Here is a 19628-nt window from a genome sequence, read left to right as displayed (position 1 = left end):
CATTCTGCAGGGCGAGGCCTTAGGGCCAGCAAGCTCGGCTACACGGAGACTGCGGCACCATATTTAAAGGGAGCCCAGATTAGTGAAAGCACTGACCTCCTTCCCACCTCCCCACGGCCATGGAGGACCAACCGCTTCAGGGAGCTCCCCCACCTCCTCCCAACCATGGAAGTGTCAGGAGGCACTATCCACCCTCTTCCCCACCCCTCCACGCATTCTCCCAGGTATAGCCCTCTCCGCCCACCCCATTACCACACATAAAGGGGTGCTGTCTGGGTACCAGCCTTGGCCCACAATCCTGGGACTTCCAGGCATCTCCATGACCTGATGTGGTCTCCATGACTGGTTTTTGATTTCAAAAACCAGTAGTGAATTGCGCTGACCTGGCGTCACGCCGCCAGATGGGGAACATCACATGGGGCTGGAAGGTACAGCAAACAGCCGTTTAATGACATTTAAGTTTATTTAAAGTAATGGAAATCAGGTTCATGTCCTTTCTGGGTCATCTCACCGAGGGGGTGGGGGGAGAGAGAGGAGGTCTCAGACCAAGATCTCCATGGTGCATATCTCATTATGGCTCTCTCAAGAGATTTAGCGGCCATAACAGGATATGCACATGCATCAAACGCGTCTGAAAAACCATGCCCATTGGATGGTATCTTGCCATCTTGTTTCAAAGTTAAGGCTCAGACTGAAAACTGGCGTGAAGATTCTATGATTCTAAGCGGAGGTTGGAATCCCCCCCCCCCCCCGCTCGTGGCTGGGATTCTCCTAGCCTGCATGTGGTGAGGAGCTGATTTAATTTTCCATTTGGCTTCCAAGCAACAGCCGGCAGCGATGGTAAGTTTATTTAGGTGCTTGGAAGTGACACCCTGGTTGCAGACTGGTGGGGCCTACGCTCCAGCCAAGTCTGCCTGGGTGCACGAGAAGCCACACACTGTCCTATGGAAAGGTTCTCCCTGACACACCAGCTCCTGCCAAACCTGTGCAGCCCCCGACAAACCTTCGCAACCCCTACACCATAAAAATATTTTTGGAGAGAATGTGCCTCCATTTTAAAATGCCCTCTCTCTTAATTACCGTCTATTGCAGCTTACTGCTCTTAGGCCTCTGAATGGCCCTTCAGCCTTGAGTGAGCACCCACCCTGCTTAAGCGAATGATGGGCCCATCTGCAATATATGGGGAACCCCAATGAAAATTTGAGCCAGCAATTATATCGCCCCGGAGCACCTTCCCAACCTCTGCTTCCCTCCCACAGAAATCCAAATGTCTGATTTTGCTGCTAAGCATGTGGAGTTATATATAGCTGATCCTCTTGCTGAGGGTCTTAATTACCTGCTTTTTTAACAGTAAAATTTGGGATATAGCACAAGGCACAAAACATTAGTTGCTCTGTGATATGCAATTGATTTAAGATCAGAATGATTTAGGAATATTTTGAAACATCTGGTTTTAGGCCGTTTTCTTTTTTTAGAATTACTTTGTGGCAGCTTGTGTGGGGGACAACCTTGAAAAAGATATTCCACTTAACTTTAATCAAAATGACAATAGTGGCACTAACCTGGAGGTGAGATCTGACTATCGACTTTCCTTTAGTGAATTCAAAGTTCCTCCTCATGAAAAGGTAGAGCAAGGCACAAGCTTCATTCTGGGTAGAGCTAGATCTGTGGTTGCAGCATTTTAAGATTTCATAGCAGAGTGTGCCACAAAGCTCTACTCGGCCTTGGAAGAAAGCTGAAGGGAACTGGTGAGAAGCAGAAAATATAAAATCTTTTAGTACTGCACAATCAGCATTAAATAGTATCACATATATTCAACATTTCCTGACAGCATCATAATCCACTACAACCATGCTTTAGGAACCAGAACAGCTCTGAAGTTGCACAAAATGGGATCCAGGATAAGTTTTGGGATCACTCTACTATTGCTAGCAATTGTCTATAGCTGGGGGCACAGATTTGAAGTGTCCCACAAAGCACACCCATGTAATTTAATTCAAAAATATAGGAAATATGCACTGGGTCCTTATGAAACAAAAATAGAAAATGCTGGAAATGCAGGTCAGGCACCATCATCCTGAGCAGCAAGAGGCCTCTGGAAGGACAAAGTGCTGGTGAAAATGGACAACTGCAATAGTGGGCATTGGCCCAACCACAGGTGTATACTGGTGGTGCTCTTACCTAGAGATGAGTGAAAAGCATTGCTGGAGGTGCCCTCATATGTTTTGTGATACGGCGGCTCACATTTACCAGTTTCTCCAGTATGAGTTGCAGGCAGGGGCTCTGGAGGAGTAATAGGAAGCTCTTGGCCTGCATTTAGTGAATGCTGTCGGTGTGCTGTTTAAATACGGTGCCAAAACCTTGGACCCACATGATTTGATGGCAGGGCGGACCCCATCAAAAGATTTGCCGAACTTTTTGTGGATGAGCTGATCAGAAGAAGAATGCGTGTGTTCAGCAATTCTGCCACCCAGCAGGAATCGCACCAGCATTTCTTACCCATTCCTAATTACCCTTGAACGGAATGGCCTGTTCAGAGGGTGGTTAACGGTCAGTCACATTGCTGTGGGTCTGGAGTCACCATGTAGGCCAGGCCAGGCAAAGATGTCAAATTTCTTTCCCTAAAGGACATTATTGAACCAGAGGGATTTTTACTACAATCGTGCTGGGTTACTGTGAATAGTTTTATATTCCAGCTTTATTAACTGAATTCAAATTCTACCAGACGCTGTGGTGGGATATGAACCCAAGTCTGGGTTATTAATCCAGTGACATTACCACAATGCCATCTCCTTGTGTGGAGATGGTTTTATAATCTTTCTAACTCAAATTTTCAATACAGAATGTTTCCACTGTACCCATAAATGAAGAAGTGGTTTTCACATGTACAAATCGGGACTGTGAAAGGTGCTAATGTTTCATCGACTCAATGTGTTCTTGCTATTAAGGGTTGAGAGTTGCTTTTAAATAAAACTAGCAGATCCCCTGTGAAATTACTCACAATTACAGGTTTAAATTAAAGATCTGCTGTGTTATGTACAGTACAATATTTTAACAGTACTGATTTACAGTTACTAAATCATTGACATTTTGTTATATGGCATTCTGGATTTTTGTTGAAAATTTCATGTTAGAAAAATGGAGAGGATAGCAGACTGCAATTAACACTGCATATCAGAATCTTGACTGATTATGTAATAGGAATCATGGAACCCTACAAATGCAGAAGGAGGCCATTCGGCCCATCGAGTCTGCACCGACCTTCCGAAAGAGTCTGGAGGTAGGGATGCACTGGATTGGTCCTGGAACATGGCATAACTGATGTGGGGGAACTGGAATTTGACTATGCTACAATGAAGGCGGAGAGTGGCAGTGTTACCAGTTGGAAGTGTGATTAAAATTCTAAGCATATCAAAAGATGTGACATGGGACACAAAATGTGTTGTGCACATTATTGCACCATTTTTTAATTATAAATTTATTCTCATTACTTTATTATTATAAGATATGATAAATTAAAATGATTCATCCATTAGATGTGCAGATGCATGCAATAATGTAGAGATATTCTGATACTTAACACTACAGGTGGGATTTTTTTTGGCAATTTCCACCGGCAGGATCTTCCAGTCCTGTCAATGACCCCCCCCCCCCCCCGCCCCAGTACGGTGGAGGGCATGAACAATGGGAAACCCCGTTGACAGCGACAGGAGCAGAAGATCCCGCCACTGGCCAAAGGGGGGTTCGCCTCCACCGCCGGAAAACATGCAGCAGAAGGTGCGTAAAATCCTGCCCTCGATATCTGTAATAAAAGCTAAATACTGTAGATGCCAGTAATCTGAAATAAGAACAGAAAATTCTGGTAGAACTCAACAGGTTTGCCAGCATCTGTGGAGAGAGAAACAGAATTAACATTATGGGTCTGTATGACTCTCCTTCACAGCTACAGAGTGGGTAAAATCTGTTTAAGAGGTGCTGGTGCAGGTGGAGAAAAGTAGGTCAGGGATAGGCAGGAACTAGGAGAGATTTGACAACAATGTTATGGGCACAAGACAAAGGAAGTGTTATTGATGAGATCACACATCGGTACCTTGGAAACAAACAGTCGGAGGGCAGCAAATACATGTTTCAGAGCCACTGATGACTGATTAACTTGCAGGAACAGTAAGTAGGTGTCAAAAACTCTCTTCATAGTGGAATTCTGCCCATCATCTTGTTGCAATTGTTTCTGTGGAGTCATAAAAAAAAGAGATGAATTGCAATCTACTAATTTAAACACAAATTCTGCAAACTATAGAATACCTTCTACACCGGCAGGTTGGTTCAACCTGGGCATTCCAGAAGAGAAAGTTCCAAAACTTTTTTAAAAAGATATGTTGTACAACATTTAAACCTACAACACATATTTTCTACCTTATTCCAATATTTTAATATTAAGAAGTTCAAATCAACAACTGCCATTGTAGGTAAATGTTCATGTTTTGTTTTTGAAAGCTATAAAGGACAACCAGTTTAGAGTATGATGGACACTGGTAGGAATGTGAACTTGCAATTTGTACTAAGAAAAACACTTGGCATAATCAAAAACATTGGGGGCGGGGTTCTCGACTCCCACGCCGAAGTGGCCGCGCCGTCATGAACGCCGTTGAGGTTCACGACGGCGCGGAATGGCCACGGTCCCGACCGATTCAGGCCCTGACAATGGGCCGCTCGACCCATCCGGGCCTCAGAATAGCGGGGGTGCCGGAGAATCGCCATTTTCGGTGTCTCCGGCGATTCTCCGGCCTGCGGCCCGCGGAACTCGACTGGGCCGTTCCCGCCGCTTGGGAGAATCGCGGGAGGGCGTCGGACCGGACTCCCCGGAAATTTTGGCGGCCCAGGCGATTCTCCCAACCAGCGTGGGAGTGGAGAAACCCTGGGTTTTCCATAAATTCAAGGAGTTTTAATTTTCATATTTGAGACAGCAAAAACCATGGATTGTGCAATATGGACAATTCTAAGCATCAGGCCTTTATTAGCATCAGGTTTCCTGAATACACATTTAACAATGTCTGTAGTGCATCAGTGCAGTCTGGAATTCAAACGTCACTGTATTTTACCAGCAAAACAAATGTGGATGTCATCAGAATTACCTGGTGGGCCTGAGTAAAAAGACAGATGATCTCAAGCACTGTGATGCTGACTTCTGTTGCTATATTTGCTTCTACATCTATCAGAAGCAAGGCATCCATCTCAGTTGGAGAACCATCTAAAAAATTTGAAAATCAAAGTCAGTCTGTTTCCATGCTGAGACGATAGAACGTTAGTGCTGATTCTTCTTCTGAAACACATCCATTATTATGGAGTAATTCTGTGAGCACCACTCAATGTGAGCACAGGTCAAATGTCGGCCAACAAAGGTATGGGGATGATTCTGCAAGGTTTGCTCTCATCTACCATGGCTCTGCACTAAAAATGGGGACTCACAACAATGATTTCAATTTGGCTAAAAGTGAACACCTCAATCTGTCAGCCTATTGTATTTCACATATAATCATTAAACAGTAAAATGTTAACATAATCACTAAATTGAGAATTACATATTTCAGCTGGAGGTCTTTTATGTGCTTCAAGACTAACTTTTAAAGAAGGCAATATAGATATCTTAAGAACATAGGCAAATACAGGAGCAGAAAGGATTGACCAGCACCAGAAATGAACATTTCTCAGTTGCTCATTTCCCAAAATATCCAATTCTCCATTCGCCATCTCTCTGGGAGCCCATTCCTCACTTGCATCACCCTTTTCACAAGCAACTTTATATTTTTATACCTTTAAATTTTAGCTGGCTCTAAAGTGTGTGCTAATTTTGAACAGGCCATCAGGTTACGAGTGATCTCTTTCCTCAAACACACAGAGAAATTCCACCATCAATTTCTCCAACTTGCCTCAGTTATGCATTTTCTTGGCCAGCTCCACTCCAGCATCTGTGGTAGAGCCTTTGACCATCTTGTCCACACACTCCAGAACCTCGCTCCTCCACTCCCCAGATTTTCTGCATTATTCCTGCCTTTAGAAGTATTCTAAAACCCTACTTTTTGGCCATACCTTCACCCATCTCCCAAATACCTCTTCCAATCTTTTCTGAGGTCTAATCCTAATTTATGATGCACACTGGGATATTTTTGCAACTTTATAAGCAATATATAATGTAAGTTGCGGATTTGCTAAGTTACCCGAGATTTCGAATTTAAGATGATTTACATCATTTTAAGAGGCCACTCGAGGAAATATTTCACATGCAAAAAAAGAACAAATGCTTAATATTGAATTTTTTTTAACATACTGGATATTATGTTGGAAGCTTCCATCATCTGCAACAATTTGGGGTTTGATAGTGCATTTTTTCCACGTATGATAGGCATCGTCTGGCACCTTCCATGTCTATGCCCATCAAGGCCAGAATGTATCCTGATAAATAGAAATGTGCAACATAATCTAATTACAAAGGCCTTCAGTTTTAAACCTCCCTGCTGTTATCATGAGTTGTATTGGTATAAGTAAACTTAAAAATGTAGTTAAACTTGAAATCCTTTCCTCTTATTTATATATCTCAACCATTCTTTCAGATTTTCTGCAATGATATTGATATAAACACTTCAAATACGGGGTGTCAAATAGATCCATTATATTCTGAGATGCAGATGGATTTTAATAAGGTGTGACTGTGTTATTCACAGCGCTGATTTGTAATAGAGCAAAATTGAGGCTTGCAGTGTGTATTTAGGGTGGAAAATGGCATTGAGAGGATTGGGTGCGAAACCAAGTGAAAAGCGCAATTTCTGTAACCAGTTCAAGGCCTTACTCAAGCATAAACATGTCAGAGCTGCAGGTTATTACCATCAGTAGTTAACAGTCACTTTAGGGATGGGATTTTTAATGCAATAACACACACATATAATAATGGTGCTACATCTCAGTCAATCGTGTTAGCCATTTAATTATCTCATAAGGCTATATACCATAATAGGCCAATAAAATAAGTTGAACATGATTATCTGAACTTGTTGATAGGAATTACCATTGAGAGAGAAGACCAGAACTTTGATGAGTGGGGTTAGATCCTTTGAGAGTTCCATTACTCTGGCTGGCTTGTGCAAGTTTAGCTGCAGCAGCTAACTTTCTGTTTCAAATAAACACAACTTAAGATGATTACAGCTGTGTGGAACAACTTGAAAAAATATCCAAAAAGTTTAAAACACAACAACTTTTGAACATGGATTGAGAAATGTTTCCGACTACAGCAAGCAACTACCAATATTCAAAATCTGGAACAGAAACAATAAAATGCTGGAAATATGCATCAGGTCTGTTACCAAGTGAAAGGAGAAAATAGAATATGCTTTGTTGTGAAGTAAAGCTTCAAATTTTATCACATATAATTTGAATGTTTATTATTTTCCATCTTTCCTGTCTGTTTCCTCAAGTTCAAGGTGTGCATCTAAGTGCACGTGGGGCATAACTGGTTTAGCAATCCATTGCCAGATTTGGGTGACCATATTATTGTGGGAGGAATCATTTTTTAGCAAATCTGCATTCCAACAATGTATCCAAAGCGTGGGATCTAACTCCCTCACCTTGGAGCTCTCGGGGGGTGAGTGATGTTGAGTGCTGGACTCCACAAATGGTGAGCAGACAGAACGGAACTCTTAGGGGTTTCCAAAAGGATCGGAGGCTCTGCAGGTGCTTGCCCCCTGGGTAGGGTGGCACTGGCAGTGCCAAGGTGCCCATGTGGCACTGCCAATTGGCAGGGGTGTTGCCAGGCTGGTATTTTTCCCATGTTGTGGATTGGGCCTTGGTGTGCCCTGTGTGGGTGTGGAGGGGTCCTCAGGATCCCCTTATAGGTGAGTTGAGGTTTTGGAGGTCGAGAGATTGGATGCCTTTAAAATGGCATCACGATCTCCTTCTTCACTGAGAAGTTCTGGCAAGTGGAGCTCCTCAGTGCAGAAAATGGGACTAAGTGCAGCCTTGTTGAGGCGTTCCTTGTTGAGGCGTTCCTTGCTGAGGCCCTGTATCTACCTGAATGGCTGTTCAATGGTGTGGTGATTCTCGGCGCTCTAAGCACCGGGAAACACCTGTCTAAATGTACTCGCTACGGGACTCTGTTCCCATTTGGGTAGATCGTGCCCAAAGAAATTATAGGGCCAGCTACAGAGGGAGTTTGATGGTGTGTTTTAAAAGGTGCCGTATAGCTTCATGAAGTGCAGGCTAGCGATAACTCATGCCAGCTTCTCGCAATTTTGTGACATTTGTTTATGCGTGCGGCCACTCAAGGACACAACGAGCAGAGGCTAATCCAGCATTCCGCTTCCCATTTTCAGGCCGCCCTGTTTAATTTTGCAGCTCACAGTCATTTTCCTCCTAACCCAGGGCTGTTGGTGCTATTTTTACCATATGTCTAGCTGAAGCCAATTAAGGAGCACAGAATAGCAATCAAATGGCTCAGTTACATTTTGAATAACTCTTGGTCCGTCCATGGAGCCAAAAATAAGTGATTCAAAAGAAACTGAAATGTAAAATCTATCTGTGCCTCAAATTAACAATTCTACTCCTTGATGTCATACTCCCCTATGGCCAACTCCTCCCTATCACGGTAACATTCTTAATATCGATCTCTGAGATCTCTGTACTCTTTCAAATCTGGCCAATGATGCATCCCCAATTTTTGTTGCTCTGCTATTGGCGCATGCCTTCAACTGCCTTGGCCCTCAGCACTGGAATTCCTTCACTGAGCTTCTCTATCATTCTCTCTCTCTCTCTCATCCTTTCATTCTTCAAACTTGTCTTTTTTCCACCAAGTGTTTGCTCGTCAGTTTTAATAACCTTATTTGGTTCAATGTCAGACTTTATTTAATAATGAATCTGTGAAACACTGTGGTACATTTTGATATGTTGCAGGTACTAGGTGTAGTTGTTGCTCTGCAAATCGATCATTTTGTGAAGATTACCTTGCCACATGCCTCTTCCCCAGAAATCTGAAATGCTGAATACAAACTCTGGAGAAAAAGAAACAAAAAAGTTTAAGCAGAAATTGTCACAGTCTTTGATGTCACTGTAAAATAATTACTGGATGCATTCGGTTTTGTAATTTCTTCTGGAGGCCAAATACTGCATCCAGAATTTGGGTACGGATGAAAAGACAACCAGAAGTGCATAGACAATGGGTGCAATTCTCCCAAAACATTTTTCCATTAATTTGTGGCGGGTTTTTCAGGGAGTTTCCCGCCGGCTCTGCCGACAAGGTCCCCACTGCTATTCAATGACACTTGGCACTTTTTGGGGCCCTGAGGAGTTTCTCACCGGTTTAACCCACACTTTGGGTGCGATCTTCCCAAAAGGGAACACAGTTCCCTAGCGAGCGCGTTTAGCCAGGTGTTACACGGCACTCACAGTGCTTAGAAACACGTGGCTATTTAACGTCATCCCTGTTGAAGAAGGAGCCTAAATGTGAAACATGCGGCCGAGACCACACATAGCCCCGCTTTTTACAACAGGGAGCTCTGCTCGCCGGAACTGCCGGTTGTAGTGAGAGATGGCATCCCGATCTCAGAGGATTACAAAAAAAACCTCGAACTCCCCACCGCCCGAACGCAACATGAGCGGGTCCCCGCCCCCTGTGCCCCTCCTCTCACACCCCCCAACACCCACAGTGGGTAACCCTAGCCTGATAGAGTGCATGCAAAAAATGCCAGCTTGGCACCACTGACCTTGGGCACTGTGGCACAGCCAGGGTGCCAGGCTGGCACTGCCATGGTACCCAGGTGGCACCAGCAGTGCCAGTGCACCACCCTGCCCAAAGGGCATGCGGCTGGGGGCCTCAGATACCCTTGGGGCCCCCACAAGTGCGGTTCCCGTTTGTGCTCGCCTGAGGTCCCTGAGGCAAAGGGATTGAATCCCAAAGCCTCAGGTATCTTGGAAATATGCACATTAGAGTAAGGCTTACTGCCTCACTCTAATATGCAGATTTGCCAAAACGAGATCTCGCCCATTTCGGCAGGATTCTCCTTGCAACGACTCGCGAGATTGTGTTGAATCTCGCGAGGCGTTGCAAGCCAGGTGGATCCCGGGAGTGAGGACTCCCGGATTTCACCGGCCATGTTGCGCTGCAGTGAAATGCTTTTCCGACGCAGTGTGGTCGAAATATCACGTCCTTAGAATTTATATTAGCACTGGGGAGCTGAACCAAGAGATTGGGCCGCCATTTTGAAATTTAGGGGGTGTGAGAGGAGGGGCACAGGGGGCGGGGACCCTCTCATGTTGCATTTGGGCTGGGGGGAGTTCGAGGTTTTTTTGTAGTCCTCTGAGATTGGGCGCCATTCAAAAATGGTGTCCCGATCTCTCACTACAACCGGCAGTTCCGGCGAGCAGAGCTCCCTGTTGTAAATAACAGGGCTATTCAACAGGAGTGACGTTAAATAGCCTAGTAGGGAGGAGGTGCCGTAAGGGGGCTTGGGAGGGGCCTGAAGGGGGGGACCCCCAGGGACCCCACAGCAGGGTGTCCTCACTTGGGGGTGTGGGGTAGTGTCAGTGTGTCACCACACACACATTGACACCACCCCACACCCCCAAGTGAGGACACCCTGCTATGGGGTCCCTGGGGGTACCCCCTCTTCAAGCCCCCTTACGGCACCTCCTCCCTACTAGGACCCCCACCCATCACCCCCCAACCTCCCGGAGGCCCCCACTTAGCTGACCTGCACCCTCCCACCCTTCAGCCATCCTTATTTCATGGGCATGGCCCCCCTTACCCCTGACCCTTGGCAGTGCCACCCTGGCACTCAGGCACTCTTGCACTGCCACCCTGGCACACAGGCAATGCTCCTGCTGGCTTGGCAGTGACATCCGGACACCTTGGCAATGCAGGGGTCGATGCAAGCGGGGAACCGGAATCGAAAGGGCGGCGATCCCGCTTTATGCCCGACGCTGGATTCTCCATCACCTGCCGCCAATTGCGAAGTTCACATGCAGCAGAGAATCTAGCCCAACATTTCCAGCCGAGGTGCATGCTGGTGATGTCAGCTCATTTAATTCACAGTAGCCCCAATGTTCAATATTAAAAGCCACATTTAAAATGGTTTACTCCCCCCCTTGAACAGCTCGGAATCACATGTTTAAATTGGATACTTTTCCAAACATCCAACAGCATTTAAAAATAAAACCATGTATAGTTTTAATGTTTATTAACATACATGAATGTAGAATATTGAAGACAATAAATGGTGATAATGCTTTCGTATTCAGAAATTTCATTCCAATTTAATACAATGGCTTCCTATGTTTAACACTTCCCAGCGAATAACTGTGGAAATGGAATTTTATCCCCATCTGATTTCCACTTTACTGCACATCATTCCCCAGTAAACAAGGGAAAATAGCACGTTGTAGTGATTGCGATTCTGTAATAAGGAGACTTTCTCTCCCGTCCTGTGGAAATTCTTTCAACCTCCCTTTAACATAAAGCATAATGACAGGAGGATGGCCTCAGATTTGTCACAAGGAGCTGAGAAAGACCCAGTCTCAGACCCAGGTACAGTAAGTTGAGATAACAATGTTGTGGGGCACGATGCCATTTCCAATATCTTTAATTTATTTCATGGCTGTAGTGCTACATATTTGAAATAACCCTCACTTACATCGTTCAAGCACATTTTCACTCGTTTACAGTTCCTGAGTTTATTCCTCCAGCATGTATCAGGTGACTAATAAACAGAAAATTGAATGGTTTCCACTTACTCTAAAATATTGAAGAAATCCATTAGTTCTGAATATGATGCTTTGCACCAGTAGACTTTGAGAATCTCTGGAAAGAAAAACAGAAGTGATTTTATTATTATGAAGCTTGCACCATGCCCAATTTAACTTTCTCAATGCATTTTTTAAACTGTTCATTATTTCTGGATTTAACTTTATGATCGACTGGGAAGCCCTGCTCTGTGGGTAGAGACATCTAGCTTTTATAGATTTTATGATGTAACCGTATACTTGCAGGCTCCGGGTCTGTAAAGTAAGAAATTACTTTTTCTTCTTTTTCACAAAGAAAATGCAATCCCATAAATATCAAATATTATGAAATTGCTATTTTTAAACAAAGTTAAGTTACAGCATCAATTAAATTCATCGTTGACTATCAGGATAACACATGAGGAGCCAGTTATCTGAGTCTCTGCCACGTGGTGTTAGGAAGGAGAGTCTTACCCTCAGAAACAGTTTTCATGATGTGTAGGAAACATGTAAGCAGACTTCTCATTTCAGCTTGATCTAATTTGTCAAATCGAATAGCTGATCCAATTAAAGACAATGGTCTTGAATAAGCCTGGAGAGGTAAAAGCAGCATTACTCAAGTGACGTATGATTGAATTGATGCGTGATTAGGTTGTAATCTATTTTTCCATTAGAGATTCTCAAATCACCATGTAATTGAGACATATTTATCTTTTACAACAGGGATGCACATTGATTTTTTTTTAACCTGAATCCACACCAATTGTGATCTGTTGAGAGCCACATTACTTTAAACTTTTGTGTGTTTGTTTTAAAATCAAACACACGCACCTTATCACTTTTGAATGTGAACACCTATGATATCTCAGAGTTGTAAAATGAAGTCCACTGAACACATCATCGTCAAAAGCTGCGAAGTAATTGAGCTAGGAGTGCCGCACAAACTATAATATGAGTATCACTCGTGAAGTTGGACTTAACAGTAATCAAGGCAGCAATATAGCGGCCATGTTGGAAAATCCCGTAATGGCTGCTAAATCCCACGAGAGGACAAAAACGGGATTTGTGCCAGCGAGATCTCAGTTCAATATCAAGATCAAGATCATCCCTGCCCCCTCTCTGCTGTGTAATCAGGCTCACATCCAGCGGTGGAGTGAACCTGATTTCCATAAATTGTAAAATATTATAATCTAATTAATCAACTCCATGCTGTAACATCTGTGCATGACATCTGTGATAACACACCGCCTTGAGTTACTATTGGTTTTCAAAAATGGAAACCAGTCGTGATGTCCATGGCGAGTGCATGGAGATGCCTGTAGGCCATGAGGGGGTTGAGCAACTTGCCTGGGCATTGCCCCGTTGCACCCTCCATGCCTCTTGGTGGTGCCCCTGACACTGTTGTGGGCACTGCCAGGAGGCAATGCCAAGGGAGCACTCGTCAAAGGTGGGGTGATGAGGGAGTCCTTTCTGCACGTGAGGATTGGGGGATCTTCCTCACATTCGTTGGTGGTCCTAAAGTCTGTGGAGGGAGGTCCCAATGTCTGTGGGTGGGGGGAACGACAACCCTTAAATTTAACTTTGAGACCGGACGCCCTTTAAAAACAGCATCCTGATCTCAGAATCCCCATGTTCCGGCAAGTTTAGGCTCCGCCCCTTCAGCTGGCTGTGTGATCCTTACCAGCATGCCGAAATTGCACAGAGTGCCATTTAATCAGGTGAGAAAAAGTGGAAGTGAAGCCGGCGAGTTTCAGACAGCTTTTCGCACCTGATCCAGCACTTGTGCAACTTTGGAAGATTGCACCCCAAGTATACTTGCAAATGACACAAACCTTTATCCTGTTACATGGGAGAGTTGCACCAGCAATTGATCACCCTTGAAAATCGAGTTTTAGTCATGAGTGCCTCATGCCTTAGAGACAACATAGAGAACAGAACCCCTATTGGTTTGCCAGTGCATTGGTTAAATAGACATGGAGGAAGAATACATTGCTCAAGCCAGGCTTCTCTCTAGGTCAAGAGGACACCATGAAGTGGTAGGCCAGGAAGTAATGATAGAAATAGAAGACAAATCTCAATAAGTAACATCAACATCCGCTGCTTTCACACGGTTCTGTCTGAAATAAGATAGAGATAAACTGATCTTTCACCCCCAAATATTGAGAAAACTGCAATTTACTTCTTTAAAATTATACCTTTTCAGAGGAATCGGGTTTATCGCTCAATTTCTCACAGGTACCGGAGGTAGAATCCAGACTGCCAAGTGAACCTTTGGAGTCTGCATGGGACACCGTGGAAATAGCTACAGATGAGAAAGCTAAAAATAGTACCATTAATATCACTGGCTAAACTTAATTAAAAATGTCACTGTTATAAGAGCTTGCATTTCAGATGCAATTACAATTGATTAATAATAATGACACACTTATTAAAAATAAATATATTCTAATATTAATTTTCATGACTGTCAATTGAGAACACTATCACCAACAAGTATCCCATTAAGTCATATGGCATCGTGATTTGGAATTGCCATTCCTTTGTTATTGCTGGGTCAATGATATACTCCCCCTAACATCACGGTGAATGTACTTACATCACATGCACTGCAGCGTTCAAGAACGTGGCTCACCACCACCTTCTCAAGGAAAATTAAGGGCGCGCAATAAATGCTGTCCTAGCCAGTGTTACTCACATCCATAGTATAAATAAGCAGAAAAAAAAATCTAATTTTCAAAATCACCAATAACGAATCATAGATCCCTACAATGGAGAAGGACACTATTTGACCCATTAAGTCTGCATCGAGCCTCCGAAAGAGCACCCTACCCAGGATCAGTCCCCCGCCCTATCCCATAAACCTACCTAACCTTCGGACAAGGATGGGCAAATAAAACCAAAGCAAAAGAAAAACTTAAGTTGGATGTAAATGGGAATTAATTTATAACGGGAACGATGTGTATCGATTTAAAATAATTTACAACCCACCTGCTATTGAATTCATAACATCTTTTGAAACTGAACTTTCTAGTGAATTAGTATTCCTTGTTGGTGTGGTTGATTGATTCTGCGATCCACCAGCAGTACTCAAATCATCCCGGGAACCCTAAAATTTAAAGAACGTCTTTAAAAAAAGCTCCACCTTCAGTTTTCGTCACTAATATCAATGGCATGTACTTAAAGCAGAATTATTGGTTCCTGTAATACATCACCCAATAAACTAACAACATTGCCAGAATGATATACCAACACATACAAAACTAATCCAAGAGGTCTATTTTTTACATATCTACGGGTAACCAATGTTAACCAATGCTCTAGCCATCATTACTTCAGTGCTAGTTGTTCCCTGGTCTGACACTAACCGGATTAGAGGAACTGAGATTGAATGGGAACATGTCTTTCATAAAGATTCGTGGAAGGTTGTCAAGAAGTATTCCATATAATGGCAGGTACAAAGTGGCGATCAGTTCCTGCTGACTCTATAAAGAAAGCACAATTGTTAACCAGACTGATCTATTCAAATGAAACAATGGGCGGAATTTTGAGCCCGTGTTAGCCGTCAGTGAGAATGGCGCCGCAGGTGGAAAATGCAATGAGAATCAGGACGGTGAGACCACATTTTCTGATTTTCCAGGCCCCTCACCGGTGTCGTAACGAGAAGTTCGTCACAGAAGGTCAGGAACCTCATTTAAATGCATTAGCATACCATTAGCGAGCCACCCAGGGACCTCAGTCACCCCCTGTGCTGATCCTATGCATTCATCTGTTTCCTCTCGCATTCTGTCTGACGAGATTGTGCTGTCACTCCAAAGCAATGAGGCCAACACTGCGAGGATGGCATCCGCAGTGGAGACCATGGCGCAGGACGTACAGTCCACGGTGGGGGATGTCCGTTCCATGTTTCAGCTCATGACCTCCATGGCTGAGGGATTGAGCTCCATGGTGCAGGGCTTCAACTGCATGATTCCGGTACCAGTGGAAATCCAGAGGACAGCAGGGCTTCTGGATCTCACTTCAGTTGCCCCTCTATCCCAAGGAGAAGCCCAGGGGGCCCCCCCTGGCGCCAGAAGGGAAGAGGATCGGCAGGAGCACAGCACTGGACCCCCCACCCAACAGACCATCTGACAACCCTTCCCTGTGAGCAACACACATCCAGCCCCACACACTGAGGAGGGAAGCATTGCAGCACCCGTGCAGCCTGAAAGCAGGGGATGCCCGCCAAGGTCATCTCGGATCTCTGTTCGAGCAGAGCACTCATGAATGAATAAATTAATTTCAGTTCTGTTCACAGTTCTTTACGGTGAGCGAGGTAAGAACAGAGTCAGAACTTTTCAACTTCCAAACCTTCCTTCCTCTCCCCTGGATAGCACAAAGCTTTCCCTCAACCAAACCTGAAAAGTGCTTTTTAAAGCAGCACTACGTGGAGGCATCTGCACTATTGATGCATCATAAATAGACTCATTTACCTTTCCTGCGTATCTGTCATCAAAGGAATGCTTGGCCATCAGATTTTTAAGGACAGCAATGGCCAGATGTCGAATATCTTGATCTTCCTGAAGTGCAAATCCAACTTCACGGAGCAACAACCCAATGAGAAAATGATTACGACAAAATTCATTTGTCAAGGTATATTCTGGCTGTAATCCTATAGCAGAAATAAAAACAAAATCATTAGTCCCAAGGTTATTCACAGAGGTGTGAGGGAAAAAACTAGATGTTGAATTGAGAATGAGACATGATGTGGAGATGCCAGCGTTGGACTGGGGTGGGCACAGTAGCAAGTCTTACAACACCAGGTTAAAGACCAACAGGTTTATTTCGATTCACTAGCTTTCGGATGTGCAGCTCCTTCCTCAGGTGAATGAAGAGGTGGGTTCCACAAACACATATATGGACAAATTCAATGATGCAAGATGATACTTTGAATGCGAGTGTTTGCAGGTAATTAAAGGGGGTTCCGGAGATGGCGTCGAGCAGGGATTGAGAGGATGGGGGATATGTTTATAGAGAGGAGCTTTCTGAGTTTGACGGCGCTGGAGGAAAAGTTTGGATTGGCGAGGGGAAACAAATTCAGGTACCTGCAGGTGCGGGACTTCCTACGTAGCCAAGTTTCAACCTTCCCGCTCTTACCACCAAGGGGGATTCAGGACAGGGTAGTTTCCAGAGGGTGGGTAGGAGAAGGGAGCGTCTCTGACATTTACAAGGAACTTATGGGGTCAGAGGAGATGCAGACTGAGGAGCTGAAGTGCAAGTGGGAGGAGGAGCTGGGAGGAAAGATAGAGGATGGTCTATGGGCAGACGCGCTGAGTAGAGTCAATGCGTCCATAACAGGTGCCAGGCTCAGCCTGATACAATTCAAGATCGTTCATCAGGCTCACATGACAGTGGTCCGGATGAGCAGATTCTTTGGGGTGGAAGACAGGTGTGCAAAGTGTGCGGGAGGACCAGCGAAGCATGTCCACATGTTCTGGACATGTCCGAAGCTTAGGGCATTTTGGCAGGGGTTTGCAGATGTCAGGTTCATGATGTTAAAAATAAGGGTGGCACCGAGTCCAGAGGTGGCAATTTTTGGGGTGTTGCAAGACCCGGGAATCCAGGAGGAGAAAGAGGCAGACGATTTGGCCTTTGCTTCCCTGGTAGCCCGGAGACGGATACTATTAGCCTGGAGGGACTCAAAGCCCTCGAAGTCGGAGACCTGGCTATCTGTCTCTGTAGCTTTCTCTGTCTGGAAAAAATTAAGTTCGCCATGAGAGGGTCAATGTTAGGGTTCGCCCGGAGTGGCAACCGTTCGTCAAATTCTTTGCGGAAAATTAATCGTCAGCAGAAGGGGGATTGGGGTTAGTTTAGCTTAGAGTAGGGGGTTAATAAAGGTGGGACCTGTAAGGGAGGGAGACGGCTTTTGCACTATGTTTATAGATTCATGTACATTGTTTATTTTGTTGTTGTTGTAAAACCAAAAATACCTCAATAAAATGTTTATTAAAGAAAAACAAATTTAGCAATTTATATTTTGTGTTATTTTGTAAGTAAGGTAAGCAACATCAGTACTGGAAATATGCCACTATTCTGTTCTTGGTATTGATTATGCAAGCATTTTGAGATCAGATAAAACATTAAACAATACACATTAAAACTCCCACAACTCAGCACCAAATATGTCTCAACTTTAACAAAGGGCGTGATTTAACTAAATGGGAACAAACTCCCAGAGCGAGCACGTTTAGCCATGTGTTTCCTAGCGCTCGCAGCGCTATCTAACGTAACTCGTGTTAGAAAGGGGACCTCACCAGTGAATGCATGACCAAGGCCGCACATAGCTCCATTTTGTGCACTGAGGAGCTCCGCTCGCCGTAAGTCCTCAGTGTAGCGAGAGATCGGGACGCCATTTTTAAATGGCGCCCTGATCTCTGGAGCCCATGCAAAAACGCCCCAACCACCCCAAGCCCCAACTCGCATTCCTCCAAAGCCCGTGTAGGGCACCCCCCACCCCCCCACCCCCGGCCTGATCACCACTGCGTGGAAAATACCAGCTTGGCACCAGGGTAGTGCCAACCTGGTGCCCTGGCAGTGCCACCTGGGCACCTTGGCAGTACCAGGCTGGCACCCAGGTGGCACTACCAGGCCCAGGATACCAGCCTGTGCAAAGAGCATGCACCTGGGGGCCTATAATCCTTGGGAAACACCCATGATGCCATTCCATCTGGTCCCCGTTTCTGCTGACCAGTACTCAACGGAGCTCGCCCGAGGTCTCCGAGGCAAAGGGGATAGATCCCAATGCATCGGGTGCCTCATGAAGCATCATATTAGTGTCTTGATCTGATTTGCAGATATGGCAAAAAAGTGGTCCCGCCCACAATGGGCAGGATTCACATTGCAGATCTCGCGAGGTGTTGTGAGCTGGGTAGATTCTGGGAGCGTGGACTCCTGACTTCTATCCGCCATGTTGTGCTGCGTCGCGTTGCTTTTCGGACAAAGCATGGGCATTCGATCGTGGGAAAATGTTTTTTTTCAATAATTATAATAATCTTTATTGTCCCAAGTAGGCTTACATTAGCACTGCAATGAAATTACTGTGAAAATCCCCTAGTCGGCTGTTCAGGTACACAGAGGGAGAATTCAGAATGTCCAAATTTCCTAATAGCATGTCTTTCGGGACTTGTGGGTGGAAACCCACGCAGACACGGGGAGAAGGTGCAGACACCGCACAAACAGTGACCCCAGCCGGGAATCGAACCTGGGACCCTGGTGCTGTGAAGCAACAGTGCTAACCGCTGTATTACCATGCCTCCCATAATTCCCACCCTGTTCATTGTTATAACTTTGCTTCATGGAAATGTTGATGATTTTTGCCAAATTAGGCACAATTCTCACAATTCTGTATTGTGGGCTCACACAAATTAAGTACTGGATTGAAACTATAGCCTCAAATTAGGACTTAAGGTATATGCAGGGCTGAATTGAGGGAGTGTAATTAATTCTGCCATAACCCCCAGGAGGGCCATGGGGAAAACCATTATTCATCTCACTGTGGCATTTGTGGAGTACGAGCTTCCCAGGTAGGAGGTGGAGGCCTACCATTTGTGGCTCATTGTGAGCTAATATAAAAGCAAGCCCAAAACATGCCCTGATGTGGTTAATCCTCCCAGCTAGAATTGGACTGGGAGCGATACGCTGTGTCATACACACCTTTGTAAAAGATCTATGTTTGTTTACCACCAGCCTCCTCTGAGTCACAAAACATTCTGAATTCGTTGGAGATGGGCTAGAAGACAAGAAGGATGGCAAAATGGTGCAGGAAAGCATCGGGAGGTATACCTGACTTCTTCCTGCCGCCATCCTATTTTTCCAATGGTGGGAATATTGGT

At 44.8% G+C, this 19628-nt stretch overlaps 1 protein-coding gene across 7 annotated transcripts in view; it reads right to left on the bottom strand.

Moving 5' to 3' along the window:
- Positions 1–19628, bottom strand: part of dock10 (dedicator of cytokinesis 10) — a 526558-nt gene that overhangs the window by 77740 nt on the left and 429190 nt on the right. For 5 of the 7 annotated variants that reach the window (XM_072474508.1, XM_072474511.1, XM_072474505.1 and 2 more), the window contains exons 31-42: positions 16230–16408; positions 15126–15242; positions 14749–14866; positions 13956–14077; positions 12235–12352; positions 11773–11839; positions 8988–9035; positions 7061–7162; positions 6326–6450; positions 5133–5248; positions 4091–4228; positions 1563–1745 (exon numbers count right to left, since the gene is read on the bottom strand). In XM_072474508.1, the coding sequence (XP_072330609.1) occupies positions 1563–1745; positions 4091–4228; positions 5133–5248; positions 6326–6450; positions 7061–7162; positions 8988–9035; positions 11773–11839; positions 12235–12352; positions 13956–14077; positions 14749–14866; positions 15126–15242; positions 16230–16408 (1433 nt within the window). The remainder of the gene's footprint in view (positions 1–1562; positions 1746–4090; positions 4229–5132; positions 5249–6325; positions 6451–7060; positions 7163–8987; positions 9036–11772; positions 11840–12234; positions 12353–13955; positions 14078–14748; positions 14867–15125; positions 15243–16229; positions 16409–19628) is intronic. The other 2 variants (XM_072474506.1, XM_072474507.1) reach the window with 2 other exon arrangements.

This window comes from Scyliorhinus torazame, chromosome 14, assembly GCF_047496885.1.
Source record: "Scyliorhinus torazame isolate Kashiwa2021f chromosome 14, sScyTor2.1, whole genome shotgun sequence".
NCBI classification, from domain to species: Eukaryota; Metazoa; Chordata; class Chondrichthyes; order Carcharhiniformes; family Scyliorhinidae; genus Scyliorhinus; species Scyliorhinus torazame.
The sequence above is the reverse complement of the archived record's forward strand: the minus strand, read 5'-3'. Positions and strand labels throughout refer to the sequence as shown.